Source organism: Rhinolophus hipposideros, assembly GCF_964194185.1.
Source record: "Rhinolophus hipposideros genome assembly, chromosome: 12".
NCBI classification, from domain to species: Eukaryota; Metazoa; Chordata; class Mammalia; order Chiroptera; family Rhinolophidae; genus Rhinolophus; species Rhinolophus hipposideros.
Window position 1 is genome coordinate 11,195,981 of NC_138058.1, and position 25,924 is coordinate 11,221,904.

Consider the following 25,924-nt stretch of genomic DNA (forward strand, 5'->3'; position numbering starts at 1 on the left):
AAGCGCGGTAAAACGAGGGCGCAGGCGTGTTTGGCGTCACGTGATGGCTTCCCGGAACAGCAGACCTGCCCGACTCTAGCAGGGTTTGAGGAAGAGAGGAGTTTCCAGAATCATGTCAAGATTCGGGTTGGGGAGCGATCCCGAGACCGCAGCTGCAGTCACTGTGCTAACGCGGGCGGTGCAGCTAGATTCCGAGTCTCGGTACCAGCAGGCTCTGGTATGTTACCAGGAGGGCATTGACCTGCTCTTGCAGGTTCTAAAAGGTGAGCAATGAGCGGTGGAGGGAGGATTGGAGGAAAGGGGGCTGGGTCCTGTTGTGTCTGGGCCGGAGGGCAGGAGTTAGTGACTCTATGCACTGCGAGGAAGCATATTCTACCGGACAAGTGGACTGGTTTCTTTTAATAGGCTGACGTCCTGAAGAAAAGGGGCTTACTACTGCAGATTTGTAAGAGACGTAACCAAATGTAACACGTACGCCTAGACAGGTCGTGTGGGTTTGAATGAACTGTAAGAGACAGTTTTAGATCCCTTTGGAAAGTTTGAATATGGGTGTGGTAAGATTAAAATTGTTCGATGTGTGAGGCAGTATTGTATATTCAAAAACGGTCCTTAATATTTAGAGATGCAGACCAAAATATTTTGGGAAGAATTGTCATGAAGTCTGATTTTAATTGTACTTAAGAAACAAACGTGGGACCCGCCAGGTGTCACAGATGATTGGAGAGCCGTGCAGCTAACGCTGAGGTCCGGGGTTCGATTCCCAGATGGGCCAGTGAGCTGCGCCCTCTACAGCTAAGATCGTGAACAACAGCTCTTTCCGGAGCCCGGCTGCCATGAGCAGCCCGAGGGTGGCGTGAGTGGCCGGCTGCCGAGAGCTGCTGTGAATGGCGGACTGATGACTTGCGACCGACTGCCTCAGCCACTGGAGCAGGGGAGCGCAAGGCTCCTAACACCAGCATGGGCCAGGGAGCTGTGTCCTACACAACTAGACTGAGAAACAACGGCTTGAACCGGAGTTGGGGCAGGGGGGGGGGGCAGGCGGCAGAAGGGGGAATACAAAAAGTTGAAGCAAATGTGGCAAAATGCTAACAATTTTTAAATCTAGATGCTGGGTAATAAGCGTGTTTGTTCATTACACTATTCATCTTACGTTTCTGTTTAAGTATTTTAATTAAAAGTAAAACAAAATCACATAGCGGTAGAAGAAAAACTTTTTTGTAAGAAATGGATGTACTGATATTTGGTGTGAGGAAATGCGTAGTATTGCTGGGGGTGGGGAGTGAGACTTTGTTATGTAATCATTCAGTGTTGAGAACTCCCCAAATAACCCTTAACAGCAGCACAGTGCCAGGTACATAGTAGACACCCTGTAATTGCGTTTTAAATGGATTAAGACGAGCCTCTGCTCCCCTTGCTCTGGAGATCTCAGTCTGGCCAAGGATCTTCCCCACTGCCTTTTAGCCTGTTTATAATATGTGTTACAGAAGCTTTGAGACAGTAGAGGGCTCTCTTCGGTGTTTGGGGCTTCTCTCATTTTATGATGTTGATGCTGATGCTGATAACAAGCAGAATAATTTACGATTTATAAGTGCTGAGTGCCAGACACTGTGCATCTTACATTAAACCCATGATCTCATTTCATCCTTACAATTGCCCTGTGACATAGGAGGTGATTATTATCCTAATTTCACAGCATAAAAAAGTAAAGGGTGCTTTCCAGTTCCCCCACAATTGGTAGAGTCACAATTAGAAGCCAAGGCTTTAAAGACTCTAGTGTAATGACTCCCCAGAACAGAGGTGGTGTGCAGTGTTGGTCAGGTGGGGACTGCTCAAGTCCTGGCCCGCTAGGAATTTGAAGTAGGAGAATCACAGGAGTTTGGCTGCAGTACGCTCCACTGATCCCTTAGAGGTTGGTTACAGAGACAGTGATGAGATCTTCCAGGTGAAGGCACAAATGCAGATAATAATTCTAACACAGGGAATAAGTGCCAGGAGGGAGCTACAGACAAATGCAGGGAGGATTTACACAGTTAAGTCATTTAGGGATGGAAAGGTGAAGATGGCTTTTGATATAGGGGCGTTGGAGGAACAACTAGAATTTCAGAAATTAGAAATTCAGCTAAGTGTGCACATTCTGCTTGTGCTGTTTTACCAAATAGTTTGTGTTGGTTCAGCCTGTCTATACGCTGAAAGAGTGAGAAGTGAAGGTTAAAGGTAGATTAGGTCGGAGAACACAGTGTGGATGGTCTTGACTGGTAGGAGGTTTTAACTCATTCTGTAGACAAGGAGAAAACACTTATTATAAGTACCACTTATTACAGTCTAACATACATGTTTTACCATCTAACATACATGAAGATAACTTATTTTTATCGTTGTCTTTCACTTGAACGATAGGGGAGAACTGCGTCTGTTTTATTAACTGCTGTGTCCCCAGTGCCTGGCATGTAGTAAGTTCTCAATAAATATTTCTTGGATAATCAGTGAATATGGCACAAGAGTGTAGGAGAGACATTAACCTGAATAGACTGAAGTCAAGCAGACCAGGAATCAAGTTGAGAGGGGATAAGGGGCTTGAATGAATCAGGAAGGTGACACCAATATTAGGAAGAGGGGACAGTGTAGATACTGAATTAGTGGCATGGGCACATGATCAGGTGAGGGAGTGAGGTTCCAATGGGAATCAAAGATGGTTGGAAAACCGAGGCCTGATGTTTGAAGAATGGGTCTACAGTGTCAAACTCTGCCAGCTGATCAGGATGATGATTAAGAAAGCACTACTACTACATTTATAGAGGATGGGGAAGTAGTCATAGGCAGATGTGAAGTAACAGTGGAATTTAAGAAAAGAGATGTTAGATAAAGTGTGTTTCTAAAGGAAGCCCAGCATGAGGCGTATGGAATCATTAGACAATAATGATGTTGACAACGTTTACTGAGTGTTTACTGCATGCCAGTTTCTTTTGTAATTAATCATCTCCACAACTCTCTTAAGGTACTACCGAAAATAAGACCTAACCAGAAAATAAGCCCTAGCATAAGGTTTCAGGATGACATCCCCTAAACTTAAGTGCTAATGCATCTTTGGAGCAAAGATTAATATAAGACCCGGTCTTATTTTCAGGGAAACATGGTATTACTCTCTCCATGTTACAAGGGATGATACAGAGAGGATGAATAACCGGCCAAGGTCACATCGGTAGAAGTGGCATAGCAAGTTTCGAACTTAAACAGTCTGACTCCAGATACTTTGCTGTTAACCACTATTCATACTACCTCTGTAAAGATACCATAACAAGCTTAATTGTGACAAAAAGACAGGACAGTGCAATGTTTCTGAGTTTAGAGGACCATGTAGTGGAAGCAGTATGAGTTCTCATGTTACCTTAGGAGGAAAAACAGGATTCTTCACAAGAGATTTGTAGATTACATATGGCTATGTTAGGATTTTCTTGTGCGACAGGAGTATAGGCATGAGAAAGTAGCGATCTAAACGATATTAATTTTGGAAGTAGAAGCACTTGAAAGGGAAAGATTTCAGTAATTATATTAATGTCAATAACATGTTGGAAACAACCTAAATGTCCCTGGGTAAGGGAGTGGTTGAATAAACTAAGGTGGGTCCATACAATGGAATACTGTACTGCTATAAAAAGAATGAGGAAGATCTTTATAAAGTGTATGGAGTGATTTCCAGGATACATTGTTACACAGGACAAAGAGTAACCATAGTATGCTATCCTTCCTATAAAAAAGATGGTTAACAAAATATTCATATGCCTACTCATTTGTTCTACTCAAAGAAGGATAAAACCAGAAACTAATGAGGTTTGTGGGGTGAGTGGGAAAAGAAGTAGAAAGGAAGAGGAAATGGGAATGGAGTAGTAAGATGAGGGGAGAGTGACTCTTCTCTGAGTGTTTCTATTGTAATACAAAAGAAAGGGGGAAAGAAACTAGGTAACCTAAGTATCTTTGGAAAATAGTATTTTGACTGTCTTCTGAAAGGTTAAAGACAAAAATCAGTATACAAACGTGTTTTAGTTGGTAAATATTTTTCTCACAGGAGTATGGGTTAGACATTCTGAAACTACTTTATGTTTAAACTAGATTTGAACAAACCACTAAACATAATGTGGATAATAAAAGAAGTTACAAAAAAAAAAAAAAGGAAAGGAGGAAGGCTAGAATGAACCCTGTGGGATCAAAGTTCTCAGCATGAACTGGTAGTTTTTAATACATATACAGGTGGATAGACACAAGTAAATACAGGCACGCCTCATTTTGCTTTATTGCACTTTGCAGATACTGCGTTTTTTTTACAAGACCCTCTACCAGCAAAAAGATTATGACTCCCTGAAGGCTCAGATGATGGTTAGCATTTTTTAGCAATAAGGTATTTTTTAAATTAAGGTATGTACATTGTTTTTAGATGTAATGCTTTTGCACACTTAATAGACTACAGTATAGTGTAAGCATACGTTTTATATGCACTGGGAAACTAAAAAATGCATGTGATGCACTTTATTGCAGTAATCTCTTTGTTGCAGTGATCTGGAACTGAACGCACAGTATCTCAGAGGTCTGTCTGTATAGATGTAGGTGTATATTCATAAACCTACTTATACTGTCTAGCTGTGTTGACTGAAAGGGTCTAGAAGTAGTGATAGGACTTCCCTAGTAGCAATGAGCATGCTGAGCATCCAGAATTTGATTTCTTGATACCATTCTCCAATATGAGGGACCAGGGCACCTTGGGAGAATGATTGATTCCAGGGCTGGGGCAGGGAAAACACAAGATGAGTTTAAAACCTTTTGCACTAAAAAATAAAGAAGTCCTCAAAAAATATGGGGCATGCCAAAAGGACAGAGCAACCAACAAGAAGGAGCTCTCAAAGCCAAAGCTGATATTTGAGCAAGAAAATGATAGTGTTGGATCACAACCCATAGACTAAAATAAATACCCTTGAGCTCATATTGATAAAAATTAATAATTTTATAAATAAATAGGTGGGGGAAAAGAAACAGCTCTTCCTTGCAGTAGAATTCCAATTAATAAATAGGATTGAAAACAATAGAAAATCACCATTTGGCAAACTCGGTAATAACTGTTGCAGGGAAGGACCATCATCGATGGATGCTAACATTTGTGGGTAAGGAGAAACAGGATATCTTCTCCCAAGATACTTAATCATAAACAAAGGGAAAAATAGTGACATTACAGGAGAGAAATGTGTGAAGACTTTAACCCAGTGATCAGAGTTAACATCAGCAGTAATAAGACACGTCGACATGTTGTACCCACTGAGAAAGGCATAACACTTCTGTGATTTTCTTGCCAAAAAAAGGCATAACTTCAGTCTAATCATGAGAAAACATCAACAACCCCAAATGAGAGACACACATTCTGCAAAATAACTGACCACTACTCTTCCCAAATGTCAAGAGCATAAAAGGCAGAGACACTAAGGAACCATTACAAATTGGAGGAGACATAACAACTAAATGCTGTGTGGGATTCCTGTCGAAAAAATGAACTTTCTTTAGTGGGAAAATTGGGGAAATACAAATGAGGTTTGCAGGTGAGTTAATAGTGTTGTATCAACATTGATTTTCTAACTCTGATCATTGTACTGCAGTTATGTGTTATGTTAATATTAGGGCAATTTGGGTTTAGGGATTCTGTACCATTTCGCAAGTTTTCCATAAATATAAAATTAATTCAAAATAAAATGTTTAAAAAAAACTGAGAGTTTAAAAATGAAATTATTATGGAAAATACAAGCAATATCAAAAGGAAGGAAGGAACCAGGAGTGATTTGGTGACCATTTGGGCTTAGGGGTGTAATAAGGAGCGGGGGGGGGGGAGGAAAGAAGGAGGAGGGACACACGTTAGAATGGGGCTTATTTATTTATTTATTTATTTATTTATTTATTTAATACCTAATCAATTTATTTAGCAATATGCAATAGCAAAAGACAAAGGCATTTAAAAGAATGTGCTAATGACAAAGTAAAGGTGGTGAAGACTAAACTATATACATTGATAACAATGTCGTGTCAAAGGAGTATACATACATATAAATTTAAGAGATCTCAACATGTTTATTATTGATCAAAAGTCATTTGGCTGGGGCCGGTCCAGTGGCTCAGGCGGTTGGAGCTCCATGCTCCTAACTGAAGGCTGCCGGTTCGATTCCCACATGGGCCAGTGGGCTCTCGTCCACAAGGTTGCCAGTTTGATTCCTCAAATCCCGCAAGGGAAGGTGGGCAGCACCCTCTGCAACTAAGATTGAACAGGGCACCTTGAGCTGAGCTGCCTCCCGGATGGCTGGGTTGGAGCACGTCCTCTCAACCACAAGGTTGCCAGTTCAACTCCCGCAAGGGATGGTGGGCTGCTCCCCCTGCAACTAACAACGGCAACTGGACCTGGAGCTGAGCTGCGCCCTCCACAACTAAGACTGAAAGGACAACAACTTGAATTGGAAAAAGTCTTGGAAGTACACACTATTCCCCAATAAAGTTCTGTTCCCCTTCCCCAATAAAATCTTTAAAAAAAAATAATTTGGCTAAATAAACAAATAATATCAGTAAGGAGTATCCAAAAACAGTAATAAGCTTTATAGGATAGTAACTATTAAAGTAGATGCCAAAAGCTCACCAAACGGGGAGAACAGCACTGGAAAAGTCATAAAGCAGAACCTTGCCAGGTCTGTAGCTGAGAAACTCAAGCGTCTTCCACACCACTGCTTGCTAGTTCCCAAGATGCTGCTGTTGTTGGCATTGTTTTGTTGTTGTTAGAAGTCAAGGCGTCTTCTAATGCTATAAGCTGCATGTAAGTTTTCAAGGTGTTAACAATCTGAAGAATGTTGCTGCTGTTGTCATTGTTGTGGTGTTGTTGTTAGAAGTCATCTTCTAGTGCTGTAAGCTGCAAGCTATGTATAAGAGTTCAAGATGCTAACAAGTTCTCAAGAAGGCTAACTGTGGGGAACAACACTGGAGAGGTCGGAACCAGCCAGACCTCACCAGGTCCGCGGCTGGAAGTCAGGACATCCCCTGGTGTTGTAAACTGCATGCTGCTGGAAGTCTTCAAAATGTTAGAATGATGAAGAATCACCAATGACAAAATGACCAAATGATGAAATAATAATTAATAATTACACTGTCAACTGAGGTCTGTCTTACATATTTTCTCAGATGTACCTTGAGCCAAGTTTTATGTTCCTGCCTCCCCCTCCAGGAATGGCCAGTTCCGGGAGGGTCCGGCAGTTACTGATATGAATGCTGCCCATGTGGCCAAAGGGCCAATTAATCCAGATAAGCAATATCTACTGTTCTTGTTTGGGACCATCAGCCCAAGGTCTTCCAAAGCCTGGCAACGTGCCTGTCACGTCGTCCTGAAATAACTTAGCTACTTCTTCACTTCATTTGTTAATGTGGGTGAAACAGACAGAACAAAGAAGGAATGCTCTCAACCCCTGATCAAGAATTTATTTAACCCTAAGCTAACCATCACCTCACAACACGGACAGAACAACAAACATCATTTCATACCTCCCCCACTCGAGAGAATGAGACCAAACAGAAACCTCATCTCATGTCTCCCCTGCTCTGGAGAATGAGACCAAAGGGAGAATTTACTCAATCCCATGTCAGCACAGAAGTTACCTCACATACAGGAACAGATAAAAGCTAATAGACAAAAGCTCACATCAATCAATGAAGGCAAATTTTCTTCAACATCTTCCCTATAAGAGGATAGGGCTTGGGGTAAGATTTTATTGATAATGTATATTCCAAACTACCTTCCATTTTTGGGGTGGCTGGGAAAACTATTGAACATAAACTATAGTGGGGAAGTCTGGAAGAGAAGCTGGTTTTGTGGGTTTGCTAACTTTTGATTAGGTTAAGATTTCAAACTTGTGGGTGATTAGAACAGAATAGTGCTCAGACTATTGACATGTAATAAGCCACCTTTGTCACTTCACTGGAATTGGTGTCCCTAGCAGAGAGACATGGTGTCAGAGTCCCTACTCCTGAATAAAGCAGCTTCAGATGCTTAGTGCACCAATGAAAGTCCTTCCTGATCTGGCCAAATTTGAGGCTATTTGTGTATTTTAGGACCGAAACCAACCATGCTAAGAGATAGGAAATGTGTGGAAAACTTGGGAAGCTGGAAATAATGCCTGTACTAAATAGAAAAACTGTTTCGAAACTTAGGAATATATTTTTTAATTTGTAGGCACCAAAGATGATACAAAGAAATGCAATCTCAGAAAAAAAATTTCGGGCTACATGGATAGAGCAGAAAACATAAAGAAATACTTGGATCAAGAAAAAGAAGGTACAGTGGCTGTTTTAGAAAGTGTGCTCACAAGCTGCTGTGACAAAGCCCATTTCACCTAGTGTTTCTCACTGTGCCCTCAGAGCTCTGTGGTCTGGACCATTAATCCCTGAAGCCTACAGATTTATTCTGCATTTCTGCGCCCCTATGCATAAGCTGTTCTTTTTTACGGTGGGAGGTGCGGAGGGAGGGGTGCTCAGATACCCTCTTGAGTGTCTGATTGATGAAATCTTTGCCTGCCGTTTTAAGGAATTCACAGACCCTGTGAAGCTTACATGTGGACTCCAGTGTGAGTAATAACACAGAGGAATACAGAATGTAAATCTTATATTTAACTTGCATTTCTCTTTATGAAATGATCAAAATATTAAACTATCTAAAGAAACTCATAGGATATTTTTGGGGTTTTGTTGCAAATCAAAAAAATTCCAGGAATTAAGTTTTCCTAATGATTAGAGATGCAAGAAGCATGGCCCCTATTTATTAGTTCTCTCCTCATGAGCACCCAGATTACAAACACATGCATCTCAATGGCCATGGCCGCCTTTGCCTGAAATGCACACCCCTGCTGCCTTTCTGCAGCTACAGGAACTACTGCCCTCAAAAGCCAGCGTATCCAGCCCCATCTGCTCTTCCCTGTGCTTCTCACTACAGCCCTCTCCCCCTCTTCCTAGTATTCTGTACGAGCCCATTCCGGGGGTGCCCCACTGAGCTCCTCTGTTGAGTGGCAATAAAACTGTGTTTCATTCACCCCCAAATTGAAATCTACAATGAAATGTCCCTCTAAAATATTGATGAAATATATAGTACCATCAGCATTGTGGTTTGAACACATTGGGTTCTATTAACCTATGTGACTACCGGGTTGGCCTCAAAACTGATTATAGTAAAATAAAACCAGGTCTTATGTTAATTTTTGTTCCAAAAGATGCATTAGAGCTGATTGTCCAGCTAGATCTGATTTTCAGGGAAACATGGTAGTAGGAACTGAATCCAAATGACTGGTTTTTAAACAAAATTTGAAAGTACAACTGCCATGTATAGAAATTGGGAACTATCATTAGGGGGTCATATTTAAAAAAAAAAAACACCTTAAAGGTCTTTGATAACTTATTCCATAATTATTCATTCTGAATGAACAAAAACATTGGAACTATCCTACTGATCCTGTGCCCCCCTCGTCTTTGGCTTGGGTTACTGAAATGTACCATCAATTTCTGCTGAAAACACTCAATATGTTCTAAGGACTTCTAAAGTCCACGTTATGCTGCATTTAAGTATTCGTTACTCACTTTAGCTACTCAACTGCAGGACATAAAAAGACTTAAATCTGAAGAGAAGGACCAGACAACCACTGAATTATAACTATGGTTGTACTCACAGTGATAGGAATATCAGATATCTTTATACATACAGTCCTCTCTGGAATAAACTTCCTGGTATATAGGAATCAGCTCAAGAATTTGTTCCAAGAGATCTCTGGATTTTCCCACTTGTCCTGCCTCCATAAAAGCCAAAATCATGGACTATTTTGCCTTATCTCGCAGTGTGCTGGGTACACAGCCGGCATTCAAAAATGTTTACTAAGTGTAGGAGTTAAAAAAAATTAACTTGTATCTCATCCTGATTAATCACTACATGCAAATTTAAGATGTTTAGAAAGAAAGTGGTCACTGGTTTTATTGAAGCTTGTGTTTTGTAGATGGAAAATACCACAAGCAGATTAAAATAGAAGAGAATGCCACGGGTTTCAGTTATGAGTCGCTTTTTCAAGAATACCTTAATGAAACAGTTACAGAAGTTTGGATAGAAGATCCTTATATTAGACAGACTCATCAGGTAAGTGAAATGTACAAAAATATGATGAAATGTTGTTTAAAATGTACCAGTTAGTAGTAACCCATCCCGTTGTCTTTTCAGCTGTATAACTTTCTTCGATTTTGTGAACTGCTTATTAAGACACCATGTAAAGTCAAAACTATTCATCTGCTCACCTCCCTGGATGAAGTAGGTATCTGAAGGCATTTACCCTTTCTTCATTTTATTCAGTTACAGCATGTAGCTTGAGTCAGGAAACCTGGCTGTAATGCTTCATTCAGCTAGAGCTATTTCTTTGGGGGGAATTTATCTAACAATGGGCATAAAACACCTTCAGAAAATGCTGTTGATTGTAGTAATAGTATTTTGTACCTTGCATTTGGCCACTTTGCTAAACTGTCTTATTCAAGTAGGTTGTCAGGTTATTCTCTTGGCTGTTCTAGGGGGCGATCACACTGTCTGCACTATTGACAACTTTGTCTTTTTTCTAAAGGTTATTATATCTCTTTTTCTAGATTGATTGCCTTGGCCTTCTTGGGGATCATAGCATGACAGTGGGTGTCCTTCTCTTGATTTTGACCTACATAGGAATGTTTCGAAATAATTCAGATCTCTGGGAGTCATCTGAGAAGAAAGCAGCCCCATCTGAAGAACTAGACAGCATTACTAACATATATTTTAGGAGATGAGATAGAGTTGTGTTATGTTCATGTTAGGAAAAAAACCCAGTTATTTTGATAAGAACAGTTGCTCTTAAACTACTTCATATTCTTTGGTTGCTTCTTTGAGATAACAAACATTGAAACTAGTATAGAATCTTTCCATTTTGATTCACCTACGATACACATTGCATAGCTTGGGGATAATTTAAAATATTAACAACTGAGGCAGAAAATTATATTTTTCCTATTAACAGGGCTGTGGGAAACAACAGCAAATTAGTGGCCTGGGGGAAATAAAAGAGTCACTCAGGAATCATGGAGTGCTGTTGGAATTAGAATACTCTTCTTCATTACATGACCGAGAAATTAGGTTAGTATATAGTAATACTTTAATTTTTTATGCAGTTGAAAAATACTTATTTTCATTTAAGTTTTATATAATTGCACATAAATGTTTAATTTAAATATTAATATTGTAAATAAAATTCAATTTTAGTATCTTTTCACTCTTGAGGAAAAAAAATCTGGCTTATTTTATCCTGTATGCAAGTTTCATATTTCCTAATGGAGTAAAATTTACATGTTCTATGTCGTGAGAAGAGGAAGTACTTTTCTGTCTGTTCAACTCTACATATTGTATCATGGTATTGGGAGAATTCCCCTTTCTGGTGATACTGATATTTTTTTAACGTGGCTTTACTTCTTGTGGTTTATAAAATATTCTAGTAGGCGTGACAGTAGGCTATGTCTATAAGGAAACAATATATGCAGTTATTTTCGTGGTATGTTCCCTCTGTTTAGCACAGTGGCTTCCATATGTTTATAGCAGCTGCATTGTAATGAAAACTTACGCACAACTTAAATGCAAAACAGATGAAAATGCAGCCTCTGTGTTGAAGCATAGGTCAGCATTGAGAGCTCTTCAGCTCTAGGTGGGGGAACCCCTGAAACAGCACCCCAGTCTGCTTGAGTACACTTTGAAACCACTTATTAGCAGAACGGGAAAGTTTGTTGTATCAGCAAGCTGAAATGCAAGAGTATTGTAATTGTTAAACTCTTTATCAGATAATCAAATCAACTGGTGCTTTCTGTGGACATTTTGTTTCCTTGTTGACACAGCCCAGGAGTTACCCCAGGTTTGGTTCAACTCGTGCCACTGGAGGAAATGATTTTCTCTGTTAGGGGGAGATTTGCTGACACTTTTTATACTCCAGCTTTGATAATTGTCTGATGTAAATGGAATATAATATGATATACTAATTTCAATAGGTTTAACAATGGATGGATGATTAAAATTGGAAGGGGACTGGATTACTTTAAGAAACCACAGGTAGGATATAGCCTTATGAGTGGGATACTCTTTTTGTATCGTTTTCATAACATGGCCTTGGCCTGTTTTGTTAAAGAAACTCTTTTCTTCTCTTCTTAGGGTCGTTTTTCCCTTGGATATTGTGATTTTGATTTAAGACCATGCCATGAAACAACAGTGGACATTTTTCATAACAAGTACACCCAAAAAATATGATGGGTAGTAGCTTAATTTTATATTGTATATTTGTATTTTAAGTGAATATTGGATTTTTTTTACTTTGAACATAATATATGAATTTAATAATAAATATATATATATATTTCTACGAATTTATGGATCCATTGTTCAGTTGTGTGACCAGTAATACATATTTTTGTAAATACTCAGTAGATTTATAGTGTTTCAAGTCATATATGGTTAATTTAAATATTTTACCAGCTTTTCTCTTATTTGTCTGTTGAAGAGTGAACCAGCAAATAATGAGCACCTTATAAAGATGAATTGGATGTTAATATTGTCCCTGGGAATTTGGAGTCCAGGAGGAAAAAAATCATGGATTAGAGCACTCTTAAGAGACACATGGGCTGATAACCAGAAAAAAAGTACAGTGTTAATTTTGTTACCATTAATTGTCTTTGGCACACATTCACCAACATTCAGTTACCCAATATTACCTAACTCCAAAAAAGCAAATCAACCTATTTAGTTACCCAGACGCATTTTGTAGCTCTTTCAACCGTGGCTGGCACATTTGTAAAGCTTTGCAGCTTAGAATCAACTCTTCTTGGTAAGCTTATCCATCCAGATTCCAGTTGACTAGCTGGGGAAAAGATTAGGTTTCATGGAGATAGACTGGGAGAGGGGATAGAGGTAGAGGCAGTGGGCAGTCCCTCTTGGAGAGTACGTGTGTATGTGTGTGTGTGTGTGTGTGTGTGTGTGTGTATTTATATCTGGAGAAGACTGAAGATTAAATTCAAGATTAGATAGCGTGGAAGACCAAAGCCAGGTGGAAGGAAGCCATGGGAATAGGTTGGTAGTATAGTCTTGGGTGGCCTTGGACGCCAGGTTTGTCTTGCCTTTGCGGGCCAGCAGGTACATGATTGAGTTGGCATAAAAGACCAAAGATAGCTTCCAGAAAAATTCCTGGTGTTTTTCTTTGATGATTTCGGGTAAAAGTGCTGATAAGGCTGAACCTGCAAATACTCTAAACCAGTCTTGCCAAGCTTTGTTATATGGAAATGAGGGTTCTCACGAGAACACTTGGACAAGTATTGGACCTGATCAAAAGTTACTTTCTGTAGAGTATTCTCACATATTTTGCCAGGTACCCATCATCATGGGGAATATTTCATTTCCGATGAGAACACATGTAAGACCTCCTTACTTTCATCTTAAAATATCAACTCTGATTTTTGGAGTGTATGGCTCTGCCACTAGAGAATCAGCAGTATGCAACCCTGTGAAAATAACTTTTATTCAACTATCATAGACATCCTGTCTAAGAGACAATGATGTTTAAGGAAGAGAGCCTATAGACATACTATCCATTACTCTCAGTATTTGAAGTTCTATCCCCAGATCCAATGAGACCATCAGAAGGCTTTCAGATGCAAGTTTTCCTACTAAACATATCAAGAAATGTGTAAGAACTACATGAAAAAACAATAAGCTTTATGGAAGGATGTAAAAGAAAACTAGAGTAACTGGAAAGGCAGATTATATTCCTGAATGGGAATGCTTAGTAAGATGTCAGTTCTCCCTAAATGGATTTATACATTAAATGACAAAATAGACTAACATTAGGAGACTTACTTGACTAGCTATAGAGACATAAATCTATGATATATTTTTTTAAATGTCTGGGCATAAGAATGGACAAGTAAATCAATGGGATAGAGGAAGCATATCTGAGAAAGTGAATGTGTATATGGGTATTTAATAAACAACAAAGATGTCTTTAAAAATTAGTGGGCAAAGAGTATTCAGTAAATGGAAAAAACATTAGAGCTCTGCCTTACTCCACCAAGAGAAATTATTCGAAATGGATTAAAGTGATAAATAAAAAATCCAAATTTGTGTTTTAAACCCAACTAAATGTTCTTAAGCACAACACAAAACCCAGCACTTACCAAGGAAAATACAAGAGCAAGAGCGTTGATTATTAGATATTTAAAACGAGTAAAGGGAACCATAAAAAAGTTTAAAAACCATCCCGGTTAAAAGCTTCAAGACTATTACAACATGGCCCAAAACAACTCTCCAAACAAGATCACAGCAAGGAATCATAGACGAAGCCGCACCAAATTCACAGAAGACCAGTTGAATATCCTCATCAAAGCATTCAATCAAACACCTTACCCAGGTTATGCTACCAAACAAAAGCTTGCTTTAGAAATCAACACTGAAGAGTCTAGAATCCAAATTTGGTTTCAGAATCGAGCAAGGCACCGAGTTCAGAAAAGATTAGAACCTGAGAAGGACTTAGAAGCAAGCCAAGACCAAGATCACCCTGAAGAGAAGATTCATGGTAGAGAAGATAGACGGTGTATTACCAACTATACTTCCTCCCAATTACATACCCTCATCACAGCATTTACAAACAACCCTTATCCTGGGATTGATTCCAGAGAGCAACTTGCTAAGCAAATTGGGGTTCCAGAGTCAAGAGTCCAAATTTGGTTTCAAAATCAAAGATCTAGGTTCCACGTACAGAAAAAAGAGAACGTGGTGAGCTCTTACAACAGATACAAGACCAGGAACGAAATCTCTGAGACATGGGAGTTCAAGGTACAGAAATCACACCAAATGGCACCAATCTCGTTAACAGCCGTCTTATTTCTCTGAAGCCAGAACAGAATGGACCAAGAGATAAATTTGATGTCATCAGCCTGGGCTCCAAATCTCTCATCCTGGGAACATACCCTTCTAAATATACTGTCAGCTTCTTGAGAAGCTGAGCCTTCTGGAGATGGTAAACAGAACTTCAGGAGGCAGACAGATACAAGGCACCACACAGCCCTATCCAACGGAGCCTGGCTCCACACTTTAGCAGATGTCAAAGAAAATGAAAATAAACTCATTCATATCATTTTTAAGTAAAAAAAAAAAGTTTAAAAACCTATGAGTTCAAATTTGTTACAGAAAAGTTATTAGTCCTAATGTACAAGGAAGGTAGCGACATTTTCAGCAAGTGAACTTGACCTCACCTCCTTTAGCCTCACCGAGGACTTGGTCCTTTGAGCAATCTCCCAACCTCTCTACAGCACTGTTCCCTCCTGTACACACACCCCCAACCAGGTATCACCCTATTTCTTTGTTCTTCATGAACAAACTTCTTGAAGTTCTCTATATAGTTTTTGTGTTTATTCCCCCATTTCCTCACCACCTATTGACACTTCAACTCAGGAGTCCCCAGTCTGGCATAAGGGGCAACAGGCCCTACTGGTTGATGACTCAAATGTATTAAATCCCCGTCAGTACTTCATTCTGTCTACCCAGCCAAGGTGGTCTTACCTATAATTTCATCTGTGGCTTTAATATTCCATTCTTCCTTTCTACCAACCCTGTTGCCTGCGGATTATAGGGGAGATGGAACCTCCACTCAGTGTCATGTTCTTTTGCCCAGTCTTGTACACTATGACCTTTGAACTGACCCATAATCACTGTCTGATGAGGACATCTGAACATTATACTTAGCTTCTCTAATCCCCTAACAGTAGCAGTCTGGTTGGTATGACAGGGAAGACTTGGGCTAAGCCAGGTGTGGTGTCCACACAAATCAAGGCATAGTTAGAACCCTGACTTGGAGCCTACATGAGGCTGTTGAAAGCAGTAAGGGCAGGTGTACAATACTCACTGGGTGCAGTTCTCAGATAACTTCTCCTATTTCCTTAACTCCCACTCCGGCAATTTATAATGTTTGACACTTACCACTGTTCCAGGAAGTGGTGAATTTCTGGATCCCAGGGGGCATTTCCCCTCAGCACTGGTTTGATTACTCTAACCCAGAGGTGGAATTCACCAGTGGAGGTTTGCAGTTTGACCTTGTAGGATATCAATACCCCATGTGTTCTCTGGTATTGGAAAGATAAAAAACTTATTTACATTCTTGTGGAGGAGAACGCCCAATCTGCAGTGTCAAAGGGACCTTCCTGACCATAACCATTTCCCTTCTGCAACCATCGATGGTGCTGAGGGGCCCAGAAAACTTGAGGGTTACCACGTATCAGAGTGAATTTGGCTCCAGTATCAACCAGAACTGTCACCTTTTGCTTATTTCTGGAGGACCAGTGAATGGCAAGCTCAACTTGGGGCCTCTGATCACCCCCAATGGCACTCACCTGGAGGTAATCATTGCCTGCATCCTATACGCAGGTCAGCATCCACCCCAATAGGACTATATCTCTGAGGCCTATGCTGGCACAAGTGGGGTCCTAGGGGTGGTAGAGCCAGGGGTGGTAGGAGGTCTGAACTGTTGTTCAGGTTTTAAGGCTTTCCACAGGCCAACCAACACAATGTTGGGTCGTGGGGGCCCAACTATGGGGCAAACCACATTTGCTGCTTGGTTACTTTCCCTGGACCTTTTACAGTCAATTGGGATAGGCTTTTGGCTTCTCGAGTTTTCTGTCTTCGGTCTTTTCCATAGTCTCTACCCGTTCCCGGGATTCGTCAATTTCCCCAGGTCAGCAATGGACTGCCCAACATCATAAATGTCCCACAACTGGGCTCAGCATGGATATCGGTGTCCCAAAACCTGGTACTGGGGGCAGAGTGGATTCAATCCTGCAGTGACTAGCGCAATAAGGGCCTTCAAAGATGGGTATAATTGGCTTGTATCATTCCTGACTCCGTAAGAATTTGTTGTACCTCCTCTATTGATTTCCAGGGTCCTACCTGACCAGGGAGATCGCCCTTACTGGGCCCTGCAGGATAGAATAATCCAATCAATGAGGGAGTACCTTGAACTCCCTGAGCAGGTGGTGCTCGAGGGCAGGGTACATGGTGATAAATGACTATTTTAAGCCACCAAGTTTTGGAGTGGTTTGTTCTGTGGCAATAGATAATTGATAAGACCTGGGATATTCTCCACTTTGCGTGGCTGCTTTCTTCTCATTCTTCAGGTCTCAGTCTCAAAGTTGTCTCCCTGATACCTGTAGGTAGGTAGCCCCTATTATTATGTTGTAACTAACTACCTGGACTTTTCTCATTTTGTAATTATTTACTGATTTCTTTGTCTACTTTCCCTACTAGACTTGAGTTTTTTAAACTCAGGTCTGGACCTATTAACGGGTCATAAAATTAATTTTAAACAAAATTGAATATAAGGTATCAAATTAAGTAAAAGCATTGTATTGTGAAACTTTTTAAAGTGTAGGTAATGTACGTGTGCTGGTACACAGTATAAAATATGCATTTTCTTCTAGTTTTAAAAGTTTGAAAGTCACTATACAAAGCTGTCAATTCCTGAGTCAGTGACTATGTCTCTTTCACTTACCATGGACATCCAACAACTAGCAAAGGATCTGGCACTTGGTAAACTATAAACACTGTGGGAGTAAGAGAAGGGTATGAGATTGAACTGTAGACAGGAAGTGGTGGGAGCTGATGTTACTCTTTGAAGAAGTTTGTCAATGGAGAGATGGACAGAAACAATAAAACCTTGAGCAGGAGAGTTTTTAGGAAAAGGGAGACATGACCATGTTCATTAACTGGGGGTAGGGATCTGGTGAAAGTCGAGAGAAAATGCTAGATAAAGAAGATAAATATTTGATGGTACAAAGCCCCAACAGACTGGAGGACAAAAATCTAGGGTACCATAGAGGGATTGGCTCTCAGGAAAAAGGATGTATTTCTTTGTGAGATTGAATGAGATAAGAAATGTTGAAATCGAGAACATGGGGCGGGATTAAAGGAGCTCATTTCTAAAAGCCTCTGCTCTCAAATTATGAGTCAAGGTTTGTGACAAGATTAAGAGTAGTGGGATTCTGAGCTTAAGAAGAGTGGAAACATTTAGAGATAAGGCCTTTGAAGAACGAGGGGGAGTCCACACAGATGAGTTGAATCTGACACCAACAGAAAGAAGAAATGTAAGTTGGAAATTGTAAATATGAAATTGGGTTAATCTGCATGATTGTGTGAATTTTCTTCCAGCATTGCCTGCCACCTGGGCATAAGAGTAAAAAACCAATTGTTGGAATAAAACAAAAAGGGGCTACGGTAGGTCGAGAGAGGGGCAAATGAGAATGATGGTAAGAGCAGTAGACTTAAAATGATTCTGGCTACAGTAGGAAGGGAGATGAAATGAGATTAGGGAAGAGTTAAGGGCTTAACAACTAAGTGCAATAGACTTGATTTAGTGGGAGGATGGAAGGATATGAAAATATAACTAAAGGGAGAATTTTAGAGTTTCAGGTATCAGAGGTGGCAAGAAGCCTGGGTTATATTTCACACAGGTAAGAAAAAGAAGTCTGAGGTCAGAGTGTTTACAATACATCCCCAAGATGGTAACAGGAAGGAGCTGAACTATAAATGCACGCCAGGTAGTAAAATCAGTGCAGAAAGAGAGAGTATCCTAGAGGTCAGTGGAAAATACGGACAGGGAAAGGTGATAAGACACTTTCACATGGGAAGACGTTACTGAAAGAGACCAGGCCTTTTTCATTTTAAGAGACATACAACACACATTGAAAAATTTTATTTTCTCACTGAAACTGTCAATATTAAGAAATTTACTTGAATCACATTATTCCCTTAATATTTTCACAGAGAATATTCCATCTGCTGTGTAGATAATCATCTTCTGGATATGTTCTACATAATATATTTGTTAGCACAGTAGTTTCAATTGGGCAAAACTTACTGCCAATAAAACTTGAATTTAATTTGTCACATATTTCCAGGGGCAACCAATGATCAGGTGCTTCAATGTTACAGAGTTCAATTCTCCCATTCTTTACATCTATTAATACTTTAACTTCCAAGTGTGACTGTCCATGGAGCACATTAAAGGAAGTGTTTATACTGAACTTTGGAGTTTTGCCATAGATCCACTCCCAGGTTTGCAGGTCTCCGGCTTTTCTGTTGATTCCAGGAAACAGTGTCTCGTCTGTTGGGTTTATTAAGCTGATGCGGTTGTCAATCTGATGATAAGCAGCGTACTCTGCAGCAATAGCATCAATCAGTACTTCACAGGTCAGAGTGGGATCGCTTTCCAGAAGATTTTTTACTAAGGAAGGTATGCTAGCAGTCGCATTGCTCCTGATCCCTTGGTAGGGGCTCTTGAGCAAAGACGACAAGAGGGTCCTATCCGTACTACATAACAAAGTGCAGTGGTGATAAGCAGTAGTCCGGCCAATCTTAGAAGCTGTGCCCGAGATTTTAAACTGTCCATCAAGTAAAAGGTCAAATCTTTTCGTAGGCTGCACGTCCAGTTGGGGTTGGACAGCATTCAGAGCTCTGACAACTAATTTTAGATTTTCCATCCTATCATACTTTTTCTTGGTTGTAAAAAACGTCAAGTTGATATTACCCATATCATGGTAGACGGTGCCTCCTCCACTTCTTCTCCGAGCCAGTTTTACACCTGCTTCTCTCATCAGGTTCAGGTTACATTCCTGCCAAGGGTTCTGATGCCGACCAATTACAACAGAGGGAGAATTTCTCCAGAAGAACAGAACCGGCTTGCCTTCTAGATTCATGTGGTCATGGATCCAGTCTTCTACAGCCAGATTTTGGTAAACATCATTGGAAATCGACTGTAAAATGAGCCCACTTTTTACTGTGCTTTTAAAGCCAGCTGCTGGGACCTTGAGGTTACAAAGTAACCGGAAGCAATTCTTCCTTGAAAATGGGATCAGCATGCTTTTAGAAATGGAAGACAAACACATTAATTGAGAAAAGGAAAGTTGAATTCTATTTTCTAGTTATCAGTTCTTGGTTACTTAATCCAAACTTACCTAATTCTCTTAAGTATCCAGTACAGTTGCTTTTCTTGACTTTTAGCTTTATCATTCATCTATAGCAATTCTACAACACAGTATTCAAAGGAAATAAATGGAGACAAACCTCCAATAATTTCAGTTGAAATAGAATCAGGGAACAGATTTTTCAAACAATAAATCTGCAAATACATTATGTAATGTATCTCAACGCCAAACCAATTCTTTTGAATTCACAGGGTAATACATGGTCATTGAGAAAAATGAGAAAATATAGATAAGCAAAAAAAGCAAAATAAAACAATCCATAGCACCACCACCTGGAGAACATCACAATTGACAATTTGGCGTGTCTCCAATTTTTCTGTGCATGTGTTTATGGTTCCAAAAAGTGGAACCATACCATTACTTAATTCAACATGAAGTCTATTTTTCTATTTTTGCATCAGCTTTTATGTTGTGTAATATTCCACTGTCAGATACACCACAGTTGACTCAGTTTGTAATTGAAGGTTGTTTCTAGCTTTATTGTGATACCAACAATGTATTCATGAACATCTCTGTGGAAAGTTTTAAGTATGTCCTTATACTACCTCTAAAATAATTCCTATTTGACTTTGAGATGTGATTTATTTAAAAATATTTAGTAGCATAAATATTTTATTTAGGTCAATATTAAATTAGGATGGATCCCCTGAGGACAGCGGTAGAGGCAATCACAGTAGCAGGTTAGATGGGAAGGCTATGAACAATTTTATTACGTTTGGACACTTGACACATTTTGTTAATAGTGCTGATGAAATATAAGGTGGCAAAAGGCTGAAAATACTAGCTATACTAATGAAGTATTTTGATTAGTTATGGTCGTAAAGAAACCCTCCTGTTCCAATTCTGTTTCTTAGGATAATCATAATTTTTTCTTATGATTAAAGAACTGGAATAGAATGGGTTACTAAAGTCCATAAGTACGCCAAATTCTTGTAGTGTTAAGTCCTAGAAGCACAATTCCTAGGTTAAAGAGTTTTCACATTTTCATCACTTGATATATTTTGATAAATTATGCTACAGAAAAATTGAACCAGTTTACACTTTGTCTGGAAAGGTCAGGAGAGATTTAATAGAGGAAGGGGTACTTGAACTGGGTCTGGTGTTTACCGAGTCCATGGGGTTAACATGTCCCAGGCACATGCAAAGACAGAGTCATCTAACAGGATGGCATGTTTTGGGGACTCCCTCCTCAGGGACAGGCTCACACTCCCAGTCTTCTAGCTCCACTGAATTCCACGGCTACGTGGCCTTAGGAAGCCTTTGCGGCCAGCCTGAACTTCTTTGCATTCTCTTTGCTCTTGGCTGTATTTAGATGATTCTGATAGTAGTCCCTCATTCACTCAACAACTACTTATGGAGTGCCTACTAGGCACAAAGTAATAAGGGAATAGAGAAGCGGAGGAGACAAATTCATGTAATTCTAAAACACTTGGACTTTTTCTAAAAGTAGCCAGGATCTACTGGAAATGTTTAAAGCAGGCAGGGGTTAAGCCAGCAGTGCTGAGCACTGATTAAAGAGAAGCTGGATTGGGGCAAGGAGACAAGTTAGTAGACTAATGCAGTTGTGCAGCTAGAGATAACGAGGGCCAGAACCTGGGCAGCAGACAGATAGTAAGGTCGTAGAGTGGTCTTTGCTTTCCAGGCACTCACAATCTAGTGGAAGATACTAAGAAGCAAGTAAGGAAGATAATTAAAGTTGTGTCATAAATACTGTGATAGGGTAAGTACATTAGAGGCCATCTCTGGCTCTGTCTCTAATTAGTGGAAGTCACAGTGAAGCTGAGACATAAAAGAGGTAAGGAAAAGTATTTACAACGAAGTGCAATAGCTTGGAGGGAAAAATGACCTGTTCAAAGAAGTCAAAGAATTTAATTCCATTGGCTGGTACCTAAACTTTGAGCAAGAATGGGGAATTTCAAGAGATAAGGAGGCAGGAGTAGAGATCAGATTATGAAGAGACTCAAAATCCAAGTTAAATGCTTACCTTTACCCTGAGGGCCCTGGAGGAGATGCTGAAGAGTTTTAGGAAGCGGAAAGAGCAGATTTATACTTTAGAGACATCACCTAGAGATCGAAGCAGGGAAAATCTACAATACTTGGTAAATGGTTGAATGAGGAGAGAAAGAAGTCAAAGGTTATGTCCTTTATAGTATAATGATTACAAGCTCAAACCCGAGCGCCAGCATTCAAATCGCAGTTCTGCGTCTTACCACCTAACTGACCTAAGGCAGATGAGTTGGACTTTCTGTGCCTCAGATACTTTATCTGTCATATTTGGGGAATGACAGGACTCATACCCGGATTAAATTGAGCAAATACATGTAAAGTGCTTATAAAAGTGCCTGGCTCATGGATAGTACACAGTATGTTAGCTCTTTTATTAATATGATGCCCCATTTCTGGCCTGGCAAATGGGTGGAAAAGAGGTGATATTTCCTAAGACAGATTTCATAGGGAGAGGAGGTATGGGGTGAAGATAATTAATTCATTTTGACTGTGTTGAACTTGAGAGTCTGTGGTTATCCAGCAGCCAGTGGTGCAGAGCTGAATAGATGGTAACTCAGGCCATGGAGGGGACTGGATTGTCCAAAGAGGGTTCAGTAAGAAGACATGAGAGCCTTAGAACCCTGAAGAGCAGACACCTTTAAGGGATATGCAGAAGAAAGAGGGAGAGCTCCCCAAAGAAACGGAATCAAAAGGAAGCAGTTTTAAAATACGGTATTATAGAAGCTTCAAGGAGACAAGCGGGTTAACAATGCCAAATGCTGAAGACAGACCAAGATGAGGGCTGGGAATGATCGATTTGAGTTAATAGCACCAAGACTCTTAGTGATCTTGGCAAGAACTATATGTGTTGAGTGAAGTGGAGACAATGAGTCCATTCTAGTTCCAAAGTGGAAAAGCTAGGGACAGTAGTTAGAAGGAAATGTGGAATTAGGAGAGGAGTTAAAATGCAAGAGAACTGAGCATGTTTAGATCCTGGTAAGTCAGGAGAGGGAGCAAGGGCAACACTGGCGAAGGGAGGTCCCTGACACAGTGGTGGTGTTGGCATCGAATGCAGGGAGGGAGAGAGGCAGCCCTGACAGCAGACAGGATCTTTTCCACTGTGACCCGAAGGAAACACAGTAAGGGACAGGCGTGATAGATGCTAACATGCTGAATGGTGTCTGTGGATTTGGACATTCTCAAAGGTCTTGTGAAACACCCTTCCCTAAGGTTAAGGCTCTGACTCTTATCTGCATATGCAGATTGTGGCAGGATAGCAAGTGGTTAACAACTTAACCGTTTTGAGATATATCATTGTATTAATTTAAGGTGTGCAACATAATGATTTGATGTATGTATATATTGCAAAATGATTATTACAGTAAGTTTAATGTTACAAATTCTTTTTCCTTGTGCTAGGATCTTTTAAGATCTCTCAGCAAATTCCAAATATATAACACATATAGTTAACTATAGTCACTTACAGAGCTTAAGTTTTAATCCTGGCTCTGCCACTTACTACCCTGTTTCCTTGAAAATAAGACCTAGCCGGATAATCAGCTCAAATGCGTCCTTTGGAGCAAAACTTAATATAAGACCTGGTCTTAGATTAGATTATATTATATAAGACTCGGTCTTATATTATAGTAAAATAAGACCGGGTCTTATATTAATTTTGCTCCAAAAGACGCATTAGAACTGATTGGCTAGGTCTTATTTTCAGGAAAACACAGTAATAACCATAGGTGAGTAGTTTAACCTCGAGCTACTTCAATTGCCTTATTTATAAAATGTTCTTACCTCACAGAATGGTTGAGAGAATTAAATGGGTTGACATGCAATAAGTGCTAATGCCTGCCACATATCACATTAACTGTTATGGAGTTCCTGCCTTTCCATCTCTATTCTCACACTGTTCCTGTTGTATGACATGAATTCGCCCTGAAGCTTAATAGGAAAGTGTAAAGATTCCTAAGTAATACACATCAAACAGACATTTACCTTGATAATTAACAATAGTGCAAGATAATGACTGGTCAAAAACACGATCTTGTTAGAGTTCCAGAATGAAATCAATTCATTAATAGTGATGAAAATACCTCTATTCATCTTGGCATTGTGTATACAGTGTGAATGAAACACAACAAAGGTTATTACTTCAACAAATCTTGCATCTACTACATGACAGGCATTGTTCTGGGCATGTGGGATTCATCAATGAAGCAGATACAGGTCAAGACTCCAGGAGAAAGAAAAAGGAGAGCCTGGAAATGGGTATTTAAGAGGAACTAGGCTGCAATTTTAAACAGGGTTGTTAGGCTATGCTTCACTAAAAAAAGTGATATTTGAGCAAAGACTGACAGAGCCCAGGAAGTTAGGCTGAGTGCCTACTATGTGACAGAAACTGTAGGCACCTGAATACATAAAGAAATAGGCCCCTGTGAGGATGTAACATATCAACTGAGCCCTGAAAGATGAGAAGAATCTGAGCGGGGAAACAAAAGGATATCTGAAAAAACCCGAATGCCAGTTTATTAGTTTACAAAGAGAACTGTAGGCTCTCAACTGGGTATTCAGCTCAGCCTGTCCAATTTATCATATTTGCTTGGTGAATTCGGAATCTGAAGGAAAGGATTGAGTTATATGATTTCGATATCTGATGGGATAAGCCCCGAGGAACCCACTTTCTTAAACTCTGGGTCCTGGAGAGGTCCTGCTATTAACACGAGGACATCCTGTCTCTCCTGGAGGCGGCCTGGATTCCTGCGGGACAGGTGCCCCTCTCTTTTATTCCACGCTTCAGTAACAGATCGGCCCTCCAGCTGAATGGTAGTCGTCTTTGTTTCCTTGTCAGGATATAGTCAATGAGTCTTGAAGGCCTGGTACCATTTCGTTTATTTAACTTTGCAGATCTCTTCTCACCTCGTCATGATGAATTTTATAGTTTTTCATCAGAGGGCAATTTTATTTCCCTGTTTTAGGGGACACGTAGCTACCACCACGTGGCACTGCCAAACATGCTCCTTCACCACCGAAAAGAAAGCAAAAAGTAACACAATCCCACCTTATCCACCTAGGCAGGCCCAGCCCCTTCAAAAATGCTTACCGTGTTATTTTGCCAGCTCCGACAGCGTGTAATGACGGTCCTATGTACGTTTGACTTCGCCTTTTCGGCTCTGTCTGGGCGCGCACACAGCCGGCACGCAGCACGTTTTAACTACTACTGTCCGGTGTCGGGGAGAAACCGGTCCCTGCGTGGTGCTGCGTCCTCCCAGACGCTGAGCGCGAACTGCGGCGCCGCCAGCACCAGCGCGCGGAGACCGCCCCGGCCCCCGCCCGCCCCAGCCCGCCGCGCCCCGGAGGCCGACACTGGCGTCACCCACCTGCTGCTTTCCGTAGCGCCCACAGCCGCGAGCGTGCTCGTGGGGAACGAGGACGCGTGGGACCCCCGGGCCCCGCAGGCTGCGCGCGCAGCTAGTCCCCGCCCCCTCCCCGGCACCGCCCCGGAAGTGGCGCGAGGAGGCGGGGCCCCGGCCGCCCCGGGCGCCCGCGGGAAGCCTGAGGGTCCTTCCCAGCGGCCGAGTCAGGGCCGAACCCGAGTAGAGGCAGGGACGCGCCGGACGACCGAAAGCCCTAGAGCCCCCCAGTTCGGATGGACGCTCCCTAAGTGACAGCACAGACCTGACGGTCACCGGGGCGGAGGTAGGAGGGGCGGCCGTGTCAGGCTGGAGGGCGCACTCGGTGCAGCGAGTCTGGGGGAGTCCGCCCCCAAACCCGGGGCCGTCGGGACACCGGCGAGGCCCGAGAGCCAGCAAGAACT

The 25,924-nt window shown here is 40.9% G+C and overlaps 4 protein-coding genes across 11 annotated transcripts in view; 2 read left to right on the forward strand and 2 right to left on the reverse strand.

Annotated features, from left to right (window-relative positions):
* The window catches only part of MRPL30 (mitochondrial ribosomal protein L30), a 38,114-nt gene extending 12,881 nt beyond the window's left edge, over positions 1-25,233 (reverse strand). Inside the window, exon 1 of the mRNA XM_081069572.1 lies at positions 25,211-25,233. The gene's annotated coding sequence lies outside the window, so the exon portion shown is untranslated. The remainder of the gene's footprint in view (positions 1-25,210) is intronic.
* MITD1 (microtubule interacting and trafficking domain containing 1) lies at positions 43-12,460 on the forward strand. Of its 6 annotated transcripts, none has more exons than XM_081069564.1 (7): positions 43-263; positions 8,240-8,341; positions 10,044-10,180; positions 10,262-10,348; positions 11,076-11,191; positions 12,091-12,151; positions 12,251-12,460. In XM_081069564.1, the coding sequence occupies exons 1-7, from the start codon at positions 113-115 to the stop codon at positions 12,344-12,346; spliced, it is 750 nt and encodes a 249-aa protein (XP_080925690.1). In that variant the 5' UTR covers positions 43-112; the 3' UTR covers positions 12,347-12,460. The 6 variants fall into 6 exon arrangements, with proteins under 6 accessions (XP_080925690.1, XP_080925692.1, XP_080925689.1 ...); XM_081069567.1 differs by having other exon boundaries at positions 123-217; positions 12,251-12,394; XM_081069568.1 differs by lacking the exon at positions 43-263 and adding an exon at positions 4,359-4,410 and having other exon boundaries at positions 12,251-12,394.
* Positions 14,375-14,977, forward strand: LOC308505753 (double homeobox protein A-like; the record flags this gene model as incomplete). The annotated part of the gene is made up of 1 exon (XM_081068436.1): positions 14,375-14,977. The coding sequence occupies one exon, from the start codon at positions 14,375-14,377 to the stop codon at positions 14,975-14,977; it is 603 nt and encodes a 200-aa protein (XP_080924562.1).
* LIPT1 (lipoyltransferase 1) lies at positions 18,806-25,601 on the reverse strand. Of its 3 annotated transcripts, XM_081069560.1 has the most exons (3): positions 25,211-25,601; positions 20,089-20,158; positions 18,806-19,993 (listed from the first exon to the last, which is right to left on the reverse strand). In XM_081069560.1, the coding sequence occupies exons 2-3, from the start codon at positions 20,145-20,147 to the stop codon at positions 18,871-18,873; spliced, it is 1,182 nt and encodes a 393-aa protein (XP_080925686.1). In that variant the 5' UTR covers positions 20,148-20,158; positions 25,211-25,601; the 3' UTR covers positions 18,806-18,870. The 3 variants fall into 3 exon arrangements, with proteins under 3 accessions (XP_080925686.1, XP_080925687.1, XP_080925688.1); XM_081069561.1 differs by lacking the exon at positions 20,089-20,158 and having other exon boundaries at positions 25,488-25,592; XM_081069562.1 differs by lacking the exon at positions 20,089-20,158 and having other exon boundaries at positions 25,211-25,316.
* Positions 25,602-25,924: the final 323 nt, after the last annotated feature.